The 23,201-nt window shown below is 45.6% G+C and overlaps 1 protein-coding gene across 2 annotated transcripts in view; it reads right to left on the bottom strand.

The window, feature by feature from the left end:
* Nucleotides 1-23,201, bottom strand: part of kcnj6 (potassium inwardly rectifying channel subfamily J member 6) — a 44,957-nt gene that overhangs the window by 5,796 nt on the left and 15,960 nt on the right. Inside the window, exons 2-3 of one of the 2 annotated variants that reach the window (XM_049017636.1) lie at nucleotides 9,659-9,786; nucleotides 8,295-9,219 (exon numbers count right to left, since the gene is read on the bottom strand). In XM_049017636.1, coding sequence (XP_048873593.1) covers nucleotides 8,295-9,195 — 901 coding nt within the window. In that variant the 5' untranslated portion in view covers nucleotides 9,196-9,219; nucleotides 9,659-9,786. The remainder of the gene's footprint in view (nucleotides 1-8,294; nucleotides 9,220-9,658; nucleotides 9,787-23,201) is intronic. The other variant, XM_049017635.1, reaches the window with a different exon arrangement.

Raw genomic sequence — 23,201 nt, 5'->3', positions numbered from 1 at the left:
CAGATTCTGATGAAGCAGCCTAGTAAAATTCTTCTTCTCCCCAACTCTATACACTCCAGAGGTGGGGACAGGTACCCTTCCTTGACTTGCAGTATTGCAAGGTCTACATGAGGGCAAGGTGAACTCAAATAGGCATGAACTAAAACAAAAGCTAATTTAGGAACTCAAATACTTCATTTCCTCTCATCCCGTTACATCATGCTCTGGTTCATTAATTATTTAGCAGAAGTAAAAGCCGCCCTGTCAATATATTTACAGCTAGACAATGTCGGAGGCTTTTTGTGGCATCGCTAGTTGATAGATGTTGCAGAAGTGGCTGCCACTGAGCTCAGACACCTTTGGAAAATCATTGCCAAGGTTCTGAAGTTGTAGTGGCCGATTCCTCTCTGCTTTCTATCTCATCCAGAGCTCGAGCCGAACTCTGGAGAAAAGGCAGCGATGCCTTAAAAATGCATTTAAAATCACAACAGCAGCTGACGGTTAAGAGGGAAAAGGCAGAGACCAAGGTCCGAACCAAAGCACATTTATATAAACTGCATCTCAAAGCCAGGACCAGACTGGAGAAGCCAGGTCTTCGGTAAAGGTACAAAGCTACCATGCTATAGAAGAGTGTGACCCTCACACACCACTGTCAGAAAAAAATGGGTACAGCCCCGGTACAATTTTGTTCCCCAAGCTCCAAACAACATTTATGTTCCCCCAATGGTCATCTCCAGAATTCTCCAGACAATGAAAGCCAGAAGTCAACAAAGTCGACATTATAAAGCTTCCTATACGATTACTCAGAATTTGTTTCACAGTTCAGACAATTTAGGCCTTGAATATCATATTATGGGAGCAATAAGGGGTTTCGAATGGTTGATTTAAGAACGTTTATGCGGGATGAATGCTTTAATTATTTCATAATAAGTAAATTGGCTTTCATCAGTGGGAGATGAACAAATTATGAATTATGTCAATTTATGACACTGAGTCACGTTGGGTGCTTTGGTACAGTTTGAAATATTATGGTAAATCTGGGACTAGGAGCAACAACCAGTAGGTTGATTCTAAATCCATAAACGCAGACGATGAGTATTCTCTTTGATCTCCTTCAGCACCAGGTACAGAACAATCAAAACATCTGGTCTCTTTCTCTATCTCATGCTTTGTTCACTATAAATAGAAAACATTGTATTTAAATGTCAGTGACCCTGTGCTGGGTAAACAGTTGGAATGTGGATGGATCGATGTATTTAAAAATACATGCTCCATCTTGGACTGTTTGTCCTGCCTGCATTTGTATTTATCAGCCAGTTAAATAATACAGGATGTTTCGGTTTGATCATTTTCAGACACCTCTATAGCTAAGCCCGTATATGTATATAATATTTTGCAATTTGTTTACATGTTTTGCATATATTGTTTTGCATCTCGTCCAGGAGACGAATCAGCCACTAGAGGGCAGCTGGGTGCAATAAAGGCTAAAGGATCCGCGCGTTAAGAGCGTCAAATTTTAAAGCTAGCCGACAAACCGTGGAGCAATGAACAACATTTTACTGTATCCAAACAACATGACTTCATTTACACATAAAATGCTAATAATTAATAAACACAGAAACATCATTGGTTTCATTTATGCTATATTGTATTGTTTTGGATTTTTTTTAATTCATCCATCCATCAGTCTTCCAATTGCATGTCCTGGTCAGGATTGTGGGGGGATCTGGCTCCCACTCCAGGAAGCAGGGGGGCACAAGTCAGAGGTACACCCTGGATGGGATAATAATCTTATTTCAACCTTTACTGTTACAGATAGAGCACTTTCGTTTGTCTTTCTACAAGTAATCAGTCACACAGACAGGAAGTCCTGTATCTGTCCACCCCCAGGTAACCCAGACTGCATATCTGTACAGTCATCCCGAAATGCCTGCTATTATTAGCAGCTGAAAGGTGGCACTTGTGAGGATTTCATACAAACATCCTCAGCTAAACGGAAGACCAGGAGATGTTTCTGAATCAGGAATCTGAGAACACACAGGGCTGTTATCGTCTAATAAACATACATAATTAACTCCAAAAAATATGTAAATAGATGAAGTTCCAAATTGCACTGATTTTGTGTTTGTGTATATTCATCTAGATCAAACTGCAGCCTCCCCGCCCGACTCGGTCCAGGATCAGTGGTTGGGAGATGGATAGGTGCCTGATACAAATTATACTACAACAAACTGCGATGAAAAAACTGCCTTTATGTTCTTTGACTTGTTTTATACCCTGTTTCTGGCTGACATGTCAAAATAATAATAATTAAAAAAAAAATTCTGTTCATAGATCTTACGGGCAATGTGACAGACTCACTCCCCAGTTTGACTTTTTCTCCTTTTTTTAATAATTTAACTGGAGCAAGATTTACTGGATGACATCCCTTATTCTTAATTTTAAACTTTTATTGCGCATATTTACCAGACAGTTTTATTGAAAGTGACACACAACTGAGAGAGCAGGGTCAGTCAGTCCCCGGAGCATTTGGGTTTAAGAACCTTGCTCAGGGGCCCAACACTGAGATCACTTTGCCAACCACGGGATTTGAACCAGCAACCTCCTAACCCCAAGCACAGCATCCTAACCTGCTGAGTGACACACAGGCTATTAGTGGGATCTTAATGATCCCGCTGCGCTTCCTGAATAGCTGTTTGGGTTACATCTGCTGCCTGCTGATAAAAAAAGAAACCGTTGACTGTTTGTTACCCTTAATGCTGGCATTAGATAAATCACGCACTCCGTTCGGCTGCAGCAGGATTAATACGCGTTTTCCGAGCTGGTCTGCCACAGGGCAGATGGACAGCAAGTCACTGACGTAAAGACCCTCAGAGGCATGTAGATGAATTAAAGTACGACTTTAGACGTAGATCCAGTCCATCTGGGACACGGTTCCCCGTTACCCATTGATTTTCCATCAGAGACAAAAAACAAAAAAAACGCCTGTTTGTGGTAAAACTGCTGCTGCTACTTGTGTGGCTAGACACTGACACCTCAGGCCCACTTCTCTTACTGGTGGCCAGCGCAGGGAAGCCAGAACCCCAGATGTCCCATCACTTTGCCTGGGGTTTAAGTGCACCCCTCCCCCCAGCCCCCGCGTGCCTTTTTGGCGCCCATGAAATATTTAACTGGCTAAGTGTGGCTCGCTGACCTGCTTTCCCTGCATAGCAGATCGACACGTCCGAATCCCACACCCAAGAAGCAGTTGTGTTACTGGCATGGCTGCTACCTGGGGTGATGAAGACACAGACCCAGGGCTGAACCAGGATTAAAAATCAGCTCTGGATTTTGGGGTCCCCCACGATCTATTTTTGCTGGCCCACATCTCACTGGGGCCACCAGGAAAATGCCTCTGCACACGCGGGTCCGTAATTAACCTGGAGCACATCAGTAAACATGAAGTCACATGTCTGAGCGGCATGACTGTACATATATGTGCTTGTGACCTCTTAAATATGGCCGACTAGTTAGAAGCTGAATTATACCATTGCCTTATGCCAGTCACATATCTCATCACCATTCTGTATCTCTACTATCCCATAATATTCTTTGTTTTCAGCATTCTATTTGTGTTCTGTGTACTTTTTAATCTGTTCACAGTGCGTTTATTTGTTTGCAGTATGTATACTGTCTTTCACCTTGTCTGTTTTGCACTGTATGTAGGCTGTTGCTGCATGCACAAAAAATTCCCCCCTGGGATCGATTATTATGGTTTCAACCCTGAACTGGTCCTTGTTGTTTATAAATGCTAATGAATGTTAATGTAACAGGGACCGGGGGGGGTGTGTTTCTGCGTTTTTGTCCCCCATGCGCTCGAGGGGTCGTAAGAAACGGAAGGAAGGTGGAGAGATGTGGCGTGGCACCTCCCCCCACGGCATTCTGGGACTTCCTCGTGACGGGGTGACTTATGGAGGCTAACGGGTTAATTAGTCTAACTAACATTTCACGTAGTCCTTGTCCTTTGACCGCTTCCTCGTGCTCACCTACTCATTATTTACAAGGCAATAAAACGGTTACATGCATGTAAATTTGTGCACAGAATTGTCTGGAATTGAAAATCTCATGCTAGCCAGCTGACCAAAGTTGGCAACCCAATTAGATGCAGACGGAATGCAAAGCTCAGCACCCAGATCTGTCGTTGGGAGCCCCCCCCCCACCTTACCCCCCAACACAGTGTTGACCTCCAAAAGCTTCACCCAGGCCCTGACCACCAGCCTCTTTTTTGAAACAATAGAACACAAGTGCTCGGTTAAAATAAATCCCGCAATGCAAGAACGCTGCCACCCACTCGCTAAATAAGACAGCTAATAATAATGCGATGCCCATTGGCTGCTGTGGCCTGCCTTTCGGATAAAGCGGTTGCATAACTGTAGTGGGCTTTCCTGCCTGCTCACTTTGTGGCTGAATCCCTGCCTGCACTCACGAAGCAAACACGGTCACCATGGCAACCCCTCAAACTACAGCGCAGTGATGGCACACTGGCATAAGAGCAGTGCCTTTTTCCTAAAAGCACTGATATGATCGGAAAAAAAATTCACCCTTTTCTGGTTCTAGCTTTCATGTTGACCGTACGCATCGTAGAGCAAGACGTGCTGCCTACGTCGTATACCTGCCGTGCGTAACAATTATTGCCGGAATCGTTTAGGAGGCTTTAAAGCGGTTCATCCATTAGCTCGCATGTGCGGCAGTCACTCTGTGATTTTTTTTTTATCGGATTGGGCAAACAAAAGGCTAAAGGCTAATGGCCGATCTCTGGTTCTTTCTTATCTCGCTAATTCCCCGTGTGAATCCACCCCTCTTCTGACGATCCCTCGTCATTCTGCCAGGAAATCCTAACGGCAAGCACTCGCCTGCTGATTAACCTAACAGATGGGGGGGGATGAGGACAATGAACGAGGCAGAATGATGGACTCTTGTCAGACGTGTCTATTTTCGCCGCTGACCAGCAGGGGCAAGTCGGGGAAACAGCGGCGCTGCGTGCCGGCGCATTTCAGCCCGCAGACTGTGACTGGAAATGCTTCGCCTCATATTTTAGTTGCTGTCGCCAGTCACGTTTCAGACAAAACCAGCCGATCTGTGTAATTAAGAAACTGCCACAGCAAAGAATGAGTGCAGTGCATGCATTTGTCAGACGCTAAGTATTTTTCTGACCTCACTTCAGATGGTGCTGCTGATAGCGTGTGAGGGTTTGAATTAACAAGGACTTAATGGAAAGCGTTTAATCATACCTCCAGATATATAACACCCCAGTGCGCACACACGCACGCAATTCATTTTTATGGGGATATCTCTAATCCCAACAGGAGGCCTAACATTAGCCATATGCAACCAAACAAAATACGAGACTTTTGGCATTTTTCATTCTTTTGATTGCTGTCACAGATCTTTGTGGGGACCTGAAAATGGTCCCCACAACATCAAATAACAGATTTTTATCACATTGATGGGGCCATATGGTCCCCACAATGTAATATAAATATAATCCACACATTTGAATTCATATCTTTGTGGGAACTCTCCATTCACTTCTATGGGCAAAATCCCAATCCCAGCAAAGACAACCTTAACCCCCACCCAGCCCTAACCCTTAACCCCCACCCAGCCCTAACTTTAACATTAGTAACCAAACAAAATACGAGACTTTTGTCATTTTTAGTTTCTCGATTGCGGTCATTGCAAGCGTTAAAACGCGGTCCCCACAATGTCGAAACTTTTATCAAATTGTGGGGACAATTGGCAATATATAATGTATATAATATATTCATGACCCCCCCCCCCCACACACACATATTCCCCTATTTCTGCATTTTAGGCTAAAATTGAAGGTTGCTATTTCTTAAAATAAATAAAACAAAACAATATAGAAATGCAGTCATACGCTGAACTCTTTGCACACATAGGCTTTGTGTGACAACTGTCATAAAAAAAAACTTTTATTGAAGATAATTTATGGGTAGTTAATCCTCAGTGCCATTTTCATCGCATTAAAAATGTGCACAAAGCCTTTTTTTTCAGCTGAATAAGGAAGGAAAACCCTTGCAGGAGCACAGAGGAGATACAGTCGACGGCGTGTAAGGGAAAGTGCACTCAGGGTAACAGCTCAGAGGCTAACGGCGTGAAAATGGTGGGAGAAGCAGCTCGTATCTGTTAACTGTTACTTAAAACTGGCTGCTGACAAAAAAGGGCAATGAAGCAGGTTGCTCTTGAATATTTAAATGGTTTCCTTTTTTATACTGCTGGAAGCATCTGCAGACTCCTGGAGTGGCACTTGTTCTTGCTGAGTAGTTTCAGATGATAATGCCCATTTGTTGTAAAAAATAATGCCATTAGTATTATATTAGGTTGTTTTTTAATCGGCGAAGGGCTGGTATGCTCCAAAACAGCCTTAGCGGACACCTTGTGGAGGGAGAGTAAATGGAGTGAAAAGGCGGGCCGGTTTGTCTGAGCTCCTTGGGCTAATTTGCACATCGTCTGATATCAGGCTGCCATGAAGCAAAAAGCACGAGGGGGGGGGGGGTGGGGGGGGTGGCTGAAACGTACAGATTGATTTCTGGACCTGGGTTCTGGAGTTTGTCCAGAATTAACCCTACAGAGGTCAAATGAGCACATGCAACTTTTTGGCGTCTGTCTTCCCCGAAAGCCCGGTCTCTCGTACATAACCCTAATATCAATGTCTTTTTTACATTACCATCGTTTGCTGTGCTGTGCAGAAATAGGCTGCAGATTCTTCTCCACACATCGCACAAAATAAAAGGCACATCAAACAGCAGCCAGGGTACCTGCATTGCACAATGATGTGTAGCAAAGGATTTTATCTCAGAATTCAGAGGAGTTTGTAAAAAAATAAAATCAGAAAGTTTTTATGTGCCGTTCCACTGGCCCTGGTTCGATATTAATACATTTATGCTGTTTCTGCCTGTGGGGACAAGGCTCTCTGCTCACTCGACTGAAAACAAACTCGGAGCAAGATCAGCCGAGCCAATCCACGCCGGCTCTTTCCTGATCGCGGCCCGGTGTCCGGCCAGGAGTCTGCAGGAGCAGCCCCCGGATATACAAAGTGACTCAACCGCATCATCGCTACCTTGCTAACGTAACGTGAAAATGCGCAGTCCCCCCCCTCGGCACCGGGGGCTCTTGTCCTCCGCCGCCCCCTCCCTGTGAAATGGACGCTCTGCGGTTTCTGGAACAGCGGCGCTCGCTGGTGCATCATGGCCCCATTCCTCCTCTTTAGCTGAGCCATTCGTTTAGGCTACCAGAAAATTGCAATAGCCAGCACTTGTACCGTGCCACTGCTTGTGTTTTTTTCTATTCATGAGTTTGTTTTGGGTTTATTTAGAGAAATATCGTACTTTTTCTAATAATGAATTTTTATGCCATTTAGGGCGGCAGACAGAATGGGATTTCATATATTCAGACACAAGTCTGTTTGTAAATCCATATGTAGCTGAAAAACCCCCTTGAGGCTATAAACATTACAGTGCAGTCCCGAACTTCATCCGCTAATTACACACAGCTGTGTGAAATCCACTTCCCACAGAAGCAGGTTTAGTGTTTTTGCCACTTAACTGGGCTGTTTTGTACTTGCTGAAAATTCAAGGATGAGGCATATGATGCCGCCACAAGGCTTGGGCACCTGATTTTGGCTATGTGTAAAAAAAAATTAAGGAAAACTCCAAAATGCGAAATTGAAATTGAAGAAATGAGCAGAACTTAGCTGGACGATAAACCTGTTTTATAACATGACCGGTCTGCGAGGAGGCCCCGTAGAGTGACTGTAGTATGTAAAGGGGCTTTAATCAGATGGGAACACGTGTCGGCCATGTTTATATCAGCACAGCTGGTTACACAACCATGGGTTGCACCTGCCTTCCAATTCTATTTAAATCTTCTAACAATAGTCACATTGTAAGCCACTGACCTCACAGGGATCCTGTGGGTCTCTGGAGTTCGGTTGGCACATAATCTTATCACCCAAAGTCCCAGTCTGACGTATCTTGATGCCTTAATTGACCTAACCGATACTCTTTTTTCATTCAGCACAAGTCACCTGCTTCATCATTATGTATGGTATGGCTTTCTTAAATATCAGGCACAGGAACAAAGGGACTAAAACTAATTACACAAGTAAAGAAGTCTACATTACCTTTCGGGTTATCCTTAAAAATAATCAAAATTGGTATCTGGCCTATGAAGCATCTCCAGATCAATAAGCTGTGCAAATACATAAACCTTTCAGTGGTGTGTGACATTAACTTCATCACGTGACTCCTTACCAGTGGCTTCCACCATGCCCTCCAAAATGACCACAATCTCCAGTTCCTCTTTAAATAGGTGGGCCTTGGAGATCTCCCAGAAAGGGCTGTGCTGGTTGATCTCATGGCAAATGATGAGCGGCGACACCAGGAAGAGCCGGTCGTCGCCGGTGTCGTAGCCAACGTTCATGTCTGTTTGGTTGAGGGGAATGAACTCCCCTTCCTTGGTCTGCTTGGACTTGATCAGCTTGGCTCTGATGGAGGCCTCCACAATGTGCGAGTTGCGGAGATCGCCCACCCTGAACATCAGGCACAGTCGGCCGTCTCGCATCGAGATGACCGCATTGGTGGAGAAAACTAGAGTCTCCGCCCGCTTCTTAGGTTGTGAAATCTTTACAAACATACAACCCACCATGAAGGCATTGACTATAGACCCCAGCACAGACTGGACCAAGAGTAGAACTATACCCTCGGGACATTTGTCCGTGATCACCCTGTAGCCGTACCCAATGGTGGTCTCTGTCTCTATTGAGAACAAAAAAGCAGAGACAAAGCCGTTGAGGTTGTTGACGCAGGGAGTCCACTTGTTGTCTCCTATGTGCTCCAGGTCTCCTCTGACGTAAGCGATGAGCCACCACATGAAGCCGAAGAATAGCCATGTCACCGTATAAACCAGCACGAAGATGAAGAGATTAAATCTCCACTTGAGGTCCACCAGGGTGGTGAAGATGTCCGTCAGGTATCGATATGTCTCCCGCACATTTCCGTGATGGACGTTGCACTTTCCGTCCTTGCGAACGTACCTCTGGATCTTCCGTTTGCCTTGTTCTTTGTCCACCAGTTGCTTGGGGAGGTCTTCCCTGGCTTGTTTAGGCAGCTTTGGCTGTCTGATAGTGACTGGGCTCTCCACATCCTGCTCCATTGGGGCTACTAGAAGGACCTGAGCCTAGGAGAGAAGATGGGCAGACAGCCATGATTACAGACAGTGACGAGGTCAGACAGATAGCCAGGTCAAACACGTCCACGCAACTTATTCTATCTAGACTAATAACGAGTTTTGTTTCACCATTGCAAGTGATCGGCTCTAAATGATAAACACGTTTAATTAGAGATTTGTATACACCTGGGATGAGCTCATGTACTTTTATCATATTCATATGCATATTTTATGTTTTTATGCACAGTCATGCTTTGCTTAATGACAGGGATACGTTCTGAGAAATGCACCGTTAAGCAGTTTCGTTGTTGTGCGAACATCATTAGAGTATCCTTACACAAACCTAGATGGCATAACCTACTACACACCTAGGGTGTATTTTAGGCCTATAGCCTAATTAACAATAAAAAGTACAGGTCGCTGTCGACTTATGACCTACGCAACTTACGACTGATTGACTTTACGACTGTTCCAAGACCACGGAAATGTGGCCCCGACTGCGCCGCGGCTGACAGCAAGGGTGTTACCCAGTCTGAGCGTATGATGGTTTGGGCCCCAACTGTCGGCAGCAATGAACTAAGAAAACGGCGACAAAAAGGTTAAAAACAGCAAACGATATGACTTAAAGATGATTTATTCTTATGTTACAGTATATGTTATCAGTCGTAAGTTGCGTATACATGGTGATCATTTTTGCATATAAAATAAAGGGCCTTCGGACCTGATCACGGTCGTAAGTTGACGACGACCTGTACAGTGTAGTCAATACATAAATCAGTAGCGTAATTCTTTATTAACACTATGAAGTATCATGTACTGTTGATACTTGTATGTGCTATACTGTATATATGTATCAGGCAGCTCAATATGTTTGTTTACACCGGCACCACCGGACACGTGAGTAATGTGTTGTGCTACAATGTTACAATGATTATGACATCACTAGGCAACAGGAAATTTTCAGCTCTATTATAATCTTATTGTATATGCGGTACATCGCTGACCGAAATGTTGTTATGTGGTACTGGACTGTGTGTATATTTTAATATTTCTATCTAGACTGATTAGGGCACCTGAGTTTGGCTATGTGTCAAAATAAGGATATTAAATATACATATGCACCAAATATATGTTTTATTTTGTTATGTAGACACTGCACATATGACAATAAATTGCTTAATTCTTACGGAACAGCTTTCACTTGATTGGTTGGTCTACATTCTGATCACACACTAGAAAAGGCCACGTCAGCTCATGTCATGATATGACAAAATACATATTAAACATCGCATTCCGAATTCATGGGTCTTTTAATGTCCTTTCAGTCACTTTCTCATTTCGGACCTATTTGAGCTACGTTGGTTGCACTGCGTCATGTGACCGACCCCCACAGTCGGCTCGAGTGCAGCGTATCATCAGTGAAAAATGAAATTCAGCCAAGCTGACAGGCAGCGTCTGCAGAAAGCGGAGCGTGACGTAATGTCCCCAGATTTCACTGCTGCGGGGGCACTTTGAACTCAGAACTCAGCAAATGTAGGGCAGTGGATCCTTTAACCGTGCCACGGATTCCATTGCGACGGCGCAAGTAGAGACATAATGCGACCCCCCCCATCCGAACTTCGCTCCGCTTTGAAGCGATAACATAATCCCAATTTAGCTTGCTGTGTGACATTAGATTCGAAAAATGCTATGAATTGGATCTTGTATGAGAATTATATTTACCCTGAGTATTTTGCTGATATTCAACATGGGTCATTTTCTAATAAAAGCAATGCTCTCGTGAAGCATCTTGTTCAGAGACATCCTATGTGTAAAGAGAGTGGGAATTCAGGCCACAGAAGCCTTGATTCGAGCAGGAGGTCGTCTGGGGCTGAGGGCTGACTGCGTGCCTTATACTGGCTCGTCTTTTGGAAATCTGTCCAGGCCGATTCCACACTTCCAGGCTCGTTCAAGGCTTGCTGCATGTTTAGCTGAGTCACAGGATGTGCAACAGTGTCTCACTTTCTCATTATAGACAGGCTGTCTTTCAAATTCAGCTTAGCCGTGCGCTAGATACAGAAAGTCAGATCACTGCACGCCTAATTACAACATTTATTACAATGATTGTTTTCTGATTTATGCAAAGGCAGATGTTAACGGAAATTTGAGAATTGACCCATCCTTCCATTTTCCATACCTGCTTGTCCTATGCAGGATTGTGAGTTTGTGGAGCCTCTCCTGGAAACAAAGGCCATGAGGCAAGGAAGAACCCAGGATGGGGTGCCAACCCCTCACAGGGCACACACACATTCACACCTATGCACAGTTTGGTAGCACTCATTCACTTTAGCATGACTGTGGGGGGGTGGGGGGGGGGGGGGGACACTGGAGTACCCAGAGAAAACACCATGATGACATGGGAAGAACATGCAAACTCCACCCACATGGACCCATGGTGGAAACTCGAACCCTGGTCTACATTGTTTTGTGCAGCAACAAAAAGTAACCTGGGTACCCAAAACATCATGTATCTTAAAATGGAAACCTCACACTTCATTTTCTGAACATTCCCACCTGACACCATTACAGAAAGTAGAATGTGCTCCCTGAAACATCAGTAATTTCCTGCTCTAAGTGTTACTGAATGAGTCATTTATTCCTGAAAATGTTCTGCCTGTCAATCAATGTGTTCGACATTAAGACATCACTCAAACATAGTGCTGTTTACCTTACAGCATACAGTCAGCTGTAATCAGAGAATCAGTTCAACTTTATATCGTATATTATTATATATTATCGTATATTCTGTCCCTTGGAAATAAAGACAAATAAAAGCTTTTAGCAATTTTACCCGAAGACAATCCCCAGAAGCCTTTCAACTAAACAGCATACATTCAATTATATTTTTAAAATTAAACTATTCTTTTTTTTTTTGTAAAATGGCTCATTGGAATCACATGAGGACATGATATAAAATCTACGAGGCTCCCGGCCGTGACCTACATGCCAGAAGATGAAAGAAAATAATTGGCATTTGAAGAATATAGCAATATTTTTAACAGGGTAGTTTTTTTTTACCCAGATGCTTCATGAAAGACACACAGATACAGGTATATACAGGTACAGGTATATACAGGTACAGGTATATACAGGTACAGGTATATACAGGTGAGAACACAGTTTTTTATGGTCAGAGCACAGAGTCAGCCTGCATCACTAGAGGTTAGAGACCTTCCATAAGGGCCCAACAACAACACAAGTGACATAAAGACAAATATTCTCTGTGCGATTCTTCTAGGAGATCCTCCTTAACAAAAGTAAAGCTACAAGTCAGCAGAACTGTCGTGCTTTGTGTCCATACCGAAACTGCCGAGAGTAACTCGGACAAGCTTATTGGCCAGTGGACTCCAGGTAATTTTAACAACATGACATCAAACGGCACCCAGGAAGCGCGTCGGCTCGAGAAATCTGGAGAAAGACGAGGCTTCGGTTCACACATGGATCTGTGCTGGTTTCCCAAGCTTGGCTGTCTGTTAAATCCCACTGATGGCACCGTCTCCCACTGTTTGCACTATATCCTACTGTTTTACACCTTCTCCACAGTCTCCATTGAAGGACAGGAGCCCAAAGCCTCTAAATAAGTGCTTGATTTTTCTATTCCGTTTGAATAAATCTACACAGTCTCCGAGGCAGAAATCAAGCAGTGTGACAGCTCTAAATGTAAAGTTTCAATCGTGTTATTTTCAAAACCTAATACTCCATCCCCAAATAAATGTGCAACCGTGGATTTAATCAAATACCTTCAAACAAAGGGATGAAAGGCGCCGATTGTATATCTGACAGTAACAAAGTGGACCACAGATCATTGCGGAGCGAATAGTCTATAATTAGCTCCACATCTGATAAAGGTCCCTGCATGGCCGGGCACCTCTGCTGGGGAGGCCACTCTTATGACTAATCCCTATGTCACCAGAAGCCGGCAGTGAAGCAGACAAGAAGCAGGTAATTCAATTACAGCTGCTTCAGTCAGCCCCCTCTCCCTCATCCCACCGGATCTGTCGTCTTCACCAGATCTGCGGCTCCTTCGCTATGTACAGTAAGTGAATTTGGCCGATGGTAGCGCACCTGCATTAATACTGATGCTGATTAGACGACAAACCAAAGGCCGTAGACACCTGAATGGAAAGCAACTTCATAATAAGGGATGCATCCATATTTAAAGTTGCGTTGGACTCCCCACAAAATGCAGGGTATTACTGACAACTTCCAAAAGGAAATTATTGTCTGCATATAAAATAGCTCAGGCACAAACTTTGATCTTATGGTTTCATAGTTAATTAAATGTGAATATTTCACTGAAACGCAATAGTAACAAGTTTCCGTTGTCTAACCGTGTGAAATAATATATTTAAATTTATGCACACTCACTGCCTTTTTATTTGGCTGGCTTGTTGCAGGTTTCAACTCCCTTTTTCATTTTTGGCTCACCTCGTTCTTCTCCACTGAGTTAAAACAACAAATTTCCCCATGTAATCGCAATCGAAAAGAGAGTTTTAACTCTTGAGATCTTGAGGCAATCTGGAGGGGGGGTGCTTAGTTGTCATTGTTTTGGGGTGCCTCCCACCGTACCACCACAGCCACACATCACTTGAAGCAGGCTGCCATGCAATCTGACTGCTCCTTACTGGCTGGAAAGAGTCACACGATAATCGCATCATCAGCTGCCAATTGCACCTCCTCTCCGGGGGAAAAGCTGCTTTGTGTAATTCATTCTCCATGAAATCTGGATTATAAAACGGAAAGTTTTAATCAAATCATCAGTTAGTCACGTTAACTGTCTTCCCTAATCTCTTCTCCAGTCCAGTTGCTGATTTGGATTTTTTGCATGTGTGGTCTTCTGCCACTTACAGGATGTGTCACTAATCATAAATACTTCTGTCTTATGGCTTAACTTTCATCTTTATCTGATTAGTTTTTTTTCAGATTTCAGTCTTTGCCATTAAGCAGTGGTGTAGCTATCCTGTTGGCCTCATCAAGGGGACCTTGACCTGTTGGTACACCATAGATCGGTGTTCTCAATGGTCCACCATCAATCCTCTCTCAATCCCTGGAAGAAAGGTCACACTGGGACATTTATAGAAAGCAGAGGCAGCCAGTTCCAGGAGCAGTTAGGGATTGGAACCAATCATGGGGGCAACTTCCAAAGCAAACAAGAAACATCAAACTGGTGTCAGGACAGGAATCCACACATTGGAATTAAGGAGACATGGGCCTCTTTAAATGTGCCCTCTGTCACAGGAGCCCTTGAAAGGTCAAAGGTGAGGTTGGCTGAGGTGGGGCAAGGATCCTCTGTTGCTGATGCAGGGGGGAGAGCGGCATTCAGGTCGCACTGCCCCCTGGGAAATGGCTGCAACAGCGGATAGATATTGGCTTTGCTCTTAGCTCTACATGCTCCAGTGATTCATCAATAGATTTTTAAAGACTCCATGTACATGAGACATGTTAAATGTTTTTTAAAGGTATTCTTAACTGCATATATGTGTTTGACCATATTGGTATTTGGTATGTTATATAATAAACAGCATTTTCTTGCTTTAATTATAATTGTACTCTTGCTGTTATAATGAGAATTAGAATGCAATCGGTCATAAACAGGACACTTAGCTTTGGTGGACAGATGATGACAGACTAGCCTCCGTTAATGTCTTTTTAATGACGGAGGGGGACTTGTTTGACCTTTGAAATATGTGTCTCGATTTTCTGAGAAATTAAGGTGGGGGGGGGGGGCACAATCTGGGCAGGAGACAAGATCAACACCGGATAGGTAACAACCAGATTTCCATGAGGAATCTCTCTAGAGTGGCTGCTGTAGATCTGAGCTTCCCAGGCAGCCATGAGATTATTCCCTGAGTATGTCACTGGTTGGCAAAATTCCCCCCCCCACCCCCCCCAAAATGGGGGTTACGAATCGCTGCGCTGAAATGAAATGGGATGTCATGGGCTGAAAAGTGATTGTCCTCTTAGCTGGGCTAAACAGATATTGACCCCTGTCTCCTCTGACCTTTGACCTCATGATTTCATCACTCCGTAATGTTTTTCTTATTTTTGAAAAGGATCATCTGTTCATTGCTTTTGACTGTTGTTTTGATTGCATTATTATTTTGCTACTGAGCTGATGTTCCACATGTCTGTCATATTGGTTAAGGATCTTCTGCACGGAGCTGGGACCATCTGCACATTAGAGCCTGCAGCTTCCTGATTACAAGTCAGAAACTCCCGCTCTGCTAAAAACAGTCGCGCCCTGTGCCCTCTTCAGCTCCTGATCTGCAGTGCTGCAGTACCGCCGAAGACTTCGGGGGCAGACTTCCGCCTCCGCTTAGGGCTAGGCCTGCGTTGTCTGTTGTGTAAACTGTTAATTAATTGCGTGATATAAAAACAGGAAATGGTATAAGCTCCCCTTTCATTTTAGCTCTCCTTTTAATTTCCACCCTTGCTTTCAGAGGGAAAAAAAATCCATTTTTAATGTCATTCTCCCACCCTGCTTCCGTGACGCATGACTAGCCACTTGATTGAAATCTAATTTAAAAATATGCACCATGGTGACCAAAATTACAGAGCACTACATTAATCAGTTCATCCTATTGTCTTCTCCATCTTCTCTATAATTTGAGCGGCGTGCGAGATCACCCCCGTAATACTGACTATCAATGTTTAAAATATGATTAAATAAAATATGATTAAAACTTTTTTAAAAGTGCCTGACTTTCCTTGAGGGAACATGATGCGATTAATCTTAGTTGTCATTGGAGTTCAGTGGGTTCACCGACTTCCTGGTTGGGAGAGAATCGGATGGCGTGGTAGATACCCCCCCCCCAGAAGGAGGACCCCATCCTCACCTTGCTCCGCCTGTTCAGCAATTCAGATGCAAACCTCCATACCCCCCTCCCCCCCACCGGCCCCCTACACCCCTGGACCACACAAAACCTACAGTCTCCAAATCAATACTGCGTTTGCACAGTCGAGCGAGGAAACATTAAAGGCCGCCTTCCAACCACAACATGGTGGCAAAATCCATAGCCGCTAGCCGCTAGCACGTCTCGCACACCTCAGGGGAGCGTCACGCCAGCCTGCTCGGGAAGTGGCTCGCACGAAAAAAGGGCTTACAGAATGATCCGGAACCAAGCAACTTCCCACTGTATCCCTCTAGCCCCCCTCCTCTGCCTCCCCCTAACCGTATTCACCTCCCCGAGGAATGAAACGCATCCTCCCATTCCTAACATTCTTCTTTGTTGGCCTAAACACCGCTTAAAATGCGCTATTGTTGAGGTACCCAGCTTCTGCTTGGCAGCTGGAGATATTTACCTTTTTAAATGAAAGCTGTGGAAAATCCCCAAACTGCCTCGCTTGCCAGCGGCCGCGGCAACAGCAGCCGCGGCGACAGCAGCCACGGCGACAGCGGTGCCTGTCCACAATCCACCAATTTCCATGAAGTGCTTGTACTCTTAAAGAGCTAAAAGGGATGGAGGGGAAAAATACGGACTTTGGCTTTTGTTACTTTTGTCTAGATATTGACAGCTAATAGGTGAAGTGGCAGGGATAGGGTAGCTTCAAAGTGTAGATAGGTGTTGTGACCTGAAATCAGTTCGATTTTCTGATATGGTCGAGGAGGTTCTCTTTTCACCAAAAACAGCTTCGGTTTTTCAGTTATTCATGTGGCCATTCGTGACTTCATTTAGCTATTTGTAGGCCACAATGGCATACTTCAATGCAGCAGATCCAGCTGGTGTTTGGTAGTGAAATCGTTAGCACAGAAAAACATTTTTTTGGACATGTTTTTGAATGTTTTCTTTAATGTTCCATAGAGCATTGAAGTATGATCTATACATTAAAAAAATATTAATTTTTTCAACCTTCTTCCCCTAAAATCTCCTAAAGGATGTTTCTTGAAACTTGGTGAGACGTCAAGGTGGGTGTTTCCTTCTAATGACGAGCAGTGCGGCCATCTTGTAGGACCCCCGTGATACCGGCACCCCGAGGCAGAGCGGAAGCAGCGAGGGTCGTAACATCTGACCAATCAGGACCTATTAACGGCCCACGGTATGACTGTCCTATCAGAGAGCCTCCCAGCCTCTGGCCCACTGTACTCACACATCCCCTGACACCCCCGTCACCCAACAGTGTAATCAAGCATTAAGGTGCATAAACTGCATACTACCTCCCTCCCCATCCCCACACCCCCAGAGACCCCCACCACAGGCGTGACAGATGAATTACCTCCAATCCTCAGTAAATGAATAAGTTGCAGGATGAACCATTCAGACTCCGGTCTCTGAGGGCACTCAGAATCAGCAGCGGTTACCTTTTCAACATGTCATCTGTGGCTCAGCGGGTTGGGCTACTATGCCTGTGATCAGAAAGTTGCAGATTCAAATCCTGGTTCAAAATCTTGACAACCCTGATGGGCTCAATGCTGAAGGCATTGTATTCTATTCAGTTTTGAGAGGACGGTTTATTGGCTGATGTGGGGAGCATCTGTAGGACATGTACCTTTAACGTACCTGCCCCCCCCCCCCCCAAATGTGCCCATTCACATCTACACATCTCTGGGCCAGTTCTTCACCCATCAGCCTCAGCTACATGCAGGGATTTTACCACTTCAGTTTCTCCCAGAAGGTTCTAGAAGCAGCCTATTGTACCAGCTTAATGGCCAGGCCCCCTGCACCACGCCGGAGTGCTGACTGGATTACAGATTTTTTTTTTCAGGCATAACTGATTCTGGAAAATTGGCCATGCTACTCGATAGAAGGTTTTTCCTATCAGCGGCCATCTGTTGGCCACAAATAGATTCGATTACGGCTGGGATTTGCGAGCCATCCAGCGTGAGAATGCTGGCCCCTGATCGCTGCTGCCAGAGCATGTAAGGAAATTATCATTTCATTTTCAGACAGATCTGCTAATTTGCAGCGGCGAGACCGGCGAGAGCAGTGGGACAGGACAAGCTCGGAGCCGCTCTTTGTGTTTCACAGCCCAGACCCCCCCACCACCACCACCAAATGCTCTCTGGATCTGCCTGCGTCTCATGAGAGGAGTGGGAAGGCGGGAGGTTGGGCGGGGGGTGTAACTTTCAAACTTTTCGATAATGAAGCGTCCGCGGAGGTCCCAGGCTGGCCTGATGGAGTAGCACAGACTCTCCAGAGAGACGGAGGCTTCCAGAAGCAGACACGACGCCCTCCCCAAGCCAAGCAACACACACCAAGTCGAGCTGCATTACAGAGTCCAGTCACCAGGGGGTGCCACAGAGCACCTTCAGATCGCTAATCCTGCTATCATCTCTGTTGAACTCAGGCCCGTGAAGCCCATGGTGTCTGATGGTTCACGTGACGCTGGGCTGGCAGCGGAACCAGAACTGAGAGTCTCCTGGCTGGCGGACCCAAGAACAGCACCTGTGCATTCCAGCCCCCTCAGTGAGCACATGGAGAGGCCTTCTCCGTTCACAACCCCCTCCTTGGTTTTCTTTTTACGGCCCTTTCATTCCCCAGACACACTGGGAGACATACTGGTTGTGCTGACACATGCTGGACCCACTGGGCATGACGGAGGCCCCTTAAACGTCACAAACCCGCCCAGACACAACACTGGATGAATAACAAACAGGCCATCCCTCACCTGTTTTCCAAATATTTCTGTAAATTGCCTATTAACTTATGTCTGAAGGCAGGGGCGTAACTTTGGGTTAAACATTTAGGGGGGTCCAGGGGCATGCATTGAGCGATTTTATTTACTGGGGAGGTTACAAGCCCGGGCGGCATGGTGGCGCAGTGGTTAGCACTGTTGCCTCACACCTCTGGTACCTGGGTTCGAATCTCCGCCTGGGTCACATGTGTGTGGAGTTTGCATGTTCTCCCCATGTCGTCGTGGGGTTTCCTCCGGGTACTCCGGTTTCCCCCCACAGTCCAAAAATTAGCTGGGGCTAATTGGAGTTGCAAAATTGCCCATAGGTGTGTATGTGTGAGTGGATGGTGTGTGAGTGTGCCCTGCGATGGGCTGGCCCCCCATCCTGGGTTGTTCCCAGCCTCGTGCCCATTGCTTCCGGGATAGGCTCCGGACCCCCCGCGACCCAATAGGATAAGCGGTTTGGAAAATGGATGGATGGATGGTTACAAGCCCCCCACCCCCCTGTCCTTATGTAAGCATTGCCTCGCCGGCTTCGTCGGCATTGTCATGTGGGAGTAATATTTTTTTTCCTATGGAATCCCCTGCAGCACCCAGACCAAGTACTTCATCTCCTCAGGCAAGACAGAAACCAAAGTGGACCATTTTAGGGGTAATAACTCACTATTTGAGACCATCTGAAAAAAAAAAAAAACGCACATATTTTCACGCTCTCTGATGACGGGAGCCTAAGTCTGCCTTTTCACATGTCCAGGGTGTTTCTTTCATTTCTGCGCAAAGATAAATAGAGCACAAAATGTACCATTATGAGAACGATCTGCTCGGACTTAAGAGGAGCACACTGGACGGCAGCTCTGTTCTTCAGATGCTCAGAGTTTTCAGCATTGCGGTCGACTCGAATTTCTCTAAAGCTGGGAACGGAGTTCGAATATAAATGGCCTGCAGTTGAGTAAACAGCGATGCTGCAAAATGCTGAATCCGCAGCAGTTTTGCCCTGAAATCTCAGCCCATGTCTTTGATGCACATCGGTATCCCTGCCCACAATCAGGATGATAGCTACAAAGAGTCACTTGCAAAAACAAAAGTGCCTGGAAAATCTTAATCAAATTCTTTGCTGCAGTCCTAGAATATGCTCTGAGATGATTGTGTCATGTCGCTTTTTCTTCCATCTGGGGTTTTGAGCACCAACACAGCCTACAGAACAAGCTGGAATCCCCTAAGGCTCGTGGCCCTCGTACGTTGTTTTTTTGGATGAAGCATCTACTGGGAGATTCGGAGTCATCTCACGCCCGACTGCACGGGCAAGTGCGCAAGGCACGACTCTCGTTTCTCTGTGGTATCTCTCTGCTGCAGGCTCCATGCTCGAGCTTTTGACTCGGACCGACTGGAAGACCCGGGCTAACTTTGCCAGGACCTCGTGATCTGAATGAGCTCCTCGACGCTCTTGCATTCTCCACGGGCCATAAGGCAGCTCCTGCCTCCACACACAGAGCGAGGAGGAGCTTGACAGTCCGTGCATAAACAAATATTTTGCAACCTCCGTCTTAACATCGCCGAAAGAAGGAATAAGGGGGCGGGTCACACCGTCAGCCAATAGCATCACATGCGCACTAACTTGACACAAGAGGAGAAGCCGGATGCTTTCTGAACCCACATTGTAATGTTCAGGGGCAAATAGCTAGAAAAGTTAAGTCAGAAGATTGTATATAGCTAGGTGGGTAGCACATGCTGCTTCAGCATCTCCTAAATCGGGAAGATGTTTATTTTAAATTTACTGTGGTGACTGTTTGAGTCCAATAGTGGGGGCCCAAGCTCCAGGGGCCCTATGCAAATGCACAATCAGAGTAGCGGTAAACACTGCTGCTGCTGACGGTACAATAGTACATTGGGCACCCAGCTGACATACACCACTGGCATGACGACTCCAAATGCACCCTTTGGGTGGGGTGGATGGAGGCGAATCCTTTTCTCCCGGTTCACCGCAGGAGCCAGTAACGTGGGCTGCTGACATTTCCCTTTCATTCTTTCAGGATGACTCGACTTTTTGCATGACATATTGCCTCCAATGAAAGGCCCGTTGGGGTGTATGATGCGTACTGAGTTTTGCAGCTGATCAGCAGCGCCCCTGGTGGCAGGCTGAAGAGATGCGACTCTACCGAGACGGGGGGGGGGCAAGAGGCAATTCGGCAAAGTGAGGGTAATTCACGGCTTAACCACAAATGAAATGGTAATTCATTACTCTGACCTGTTGTCGTATTGGCTGTCAATATGAAGTGGAGAAAAATATGGTTAGGCAAAGTTTAAAGAAAAAGGGCAAAGGGCACCCCCTGTTGAAATTGCCAGTAATGATGCATATGAGGAATGGTCCTCAATCATCAAGCCTGTAATTGCATGGTGTATTCATCTCTCTGGGTAGCGATTGTGCTATTGAGGCATGCTGGCTTGCGCGGTGTTAATTTAATTTCCACAAAGCTGCATTTATCTGTCACTATGCATCAAAGTGGGACAGGGATGACGTTGAGTCCACCGAGACGCAGATATCACTCATGGGTGCTGAAGCGTTCCATCCATCCAACTTCCATTACCGCTTTTGGCTTGGGGTGTGAATACATCTTTATTACATGTATGGTTTCCAAGCTTGTGGGACTATGTAGAGCAGAGGTTCCCAACCCCCAGTATTCCACTGAGCCACAGAAGGCTGGGGGGGTTGGGGGAGGGGCTGGTGTAATCTGTGGCACTAACTGGAGATCAGGTGCCCTTGCCTTGATTCCCACGAAGTCAGCAGGGTGACTTGACAGAGCTTGAGATGTGGAGATGAATCTAACCCTGAGTGGCTGGCCCCTGATACGAGACCAGACAAATTCTGAAAGCCAAAGGGCCCCTTCGAAGGCAAGCAGTGAACTGTATGCTGGATAGTCAGTCTAAGCCTGAGCTATTTAAATCGCGGTCCTCAAGGGCTGAGCATTGCTGATTCTCCATCCCTCCTTTACCTGTAAGCCAGGTGTGAAGCCTCTGGCCAATAAGAGTCAGTAATTATTACACTAACCACCTGGGATAACTGAAAACGCGGCCTGGATTTGGAATCGAGGTTCCGATTCTAAGAGCCCGGGTCAGAAACATTAATGGCTCTGCTGGATCACATTATGGGGGGAGGGTTAAAGATGTATTTTGGGACTTTGTGGAAAGACTGCGCAAGGACACCAGTTAACATTTAAAAATATTTTTAGTTTTAAATCAAATGAATTGTTAAAAGTGGTAGCTGAGCTGCCTGTCAGTCCTTTCGATATGCTATTTTTAAGAGCAGCTGTTTTCTTGATCTCAGTTTCTCACCCTCGGTTTGCACCCTTGCAGGGGACGCTGCTCCCTGAGACTAAAATAGCAAAAAGGTCTCGCCAGACCCAACTGGACGTCCTTGGTCTGCGGCATAGTGAGCGCGTCATGCCCTGTGGACCACTCGCGGCCATGTGACAATCTGTTGACCGCGTGTCGCAATTACAGCGATTCCTGGCGTCAGATGGTGCGGGGCAGATGGAGGGAGAGGCGGGCCCTGCTGGGGCGGCCGCTGGCGCTTTGATCTCCCTGTCAGCCCAACCTGGAGGACGCTGTTTTGAAGGGACCAGAGTAGCACTCATAGACTGCTAAGTGGCACACGGCTGAGAGGGTGGAGGAGGACGGAGCTTGCATCCAGCCCTTTGAGATTTCCGTACACCTTGTGCTTGGTCAATGATCCACATCTCCACTTGCTTTTCTGTTTTCTGCCAATTTTGAGGTGTGAAAAAGCACTCCAATAGTCCTAATCAGCGAATCACACACCATTACAGCACAAAAGCTTCTAACCTTAAATAATACACACTCGGGATGCACTGATTTGCCACAGATCAGGTAAGGAACTGAACTTTCAGCCCAAACAGCTCAATTTATTGTCAGTGTCAATAGCATAAATAGTACTGTCTATTATATACTTATAGTGGTGTTAAATAAGTAATTGTAATAGCTTGTTTTCATTTCATTACTTACTTACTTAATTACAATGACAAAGCTTAACTAGGTTAATTGGCATTAAAGGCAAAACCCAAACAATCAGAATCTTATTAACTGTTAAGCAACATAAGACCATCCATCCATCCATTTTCCAAACCGTTTATCCTACTGGGTCGTGGGAGGTCCGGAGCCTATCCTGGAAGCAATGGGCACGAGGCAGGGAACAACCCAGGATGGGGGGCCAGCCCATCACAGGGCACACTCACACACCATTCACTCACACATGCACACCTATGGGCAATTTAACAAGTGCAATCACAATCATAAAGCCTCAGCATGTTTTTTTGGACTGTGGGGGG

The sequence above is a fragment of the Brienomyrus brachyistius genome, chromosome 6, assembly GCF_023856365.1.
Source record: "Brienomyrus brachyistius isolate T26 chromosome 6, BBRACH_0.4, whole genome shotgun sequence".
NCBI classification, from domain to species: Eukaryota; Metazoa; Chordata; class Actinopteri; order Osteoglossiformes; family Mormyridae; genus Brienomyrus; species Brienomyrus brachyistius.
This window is presented reverse-complemented; position numbering and strand designations above follow the sequence as displayed.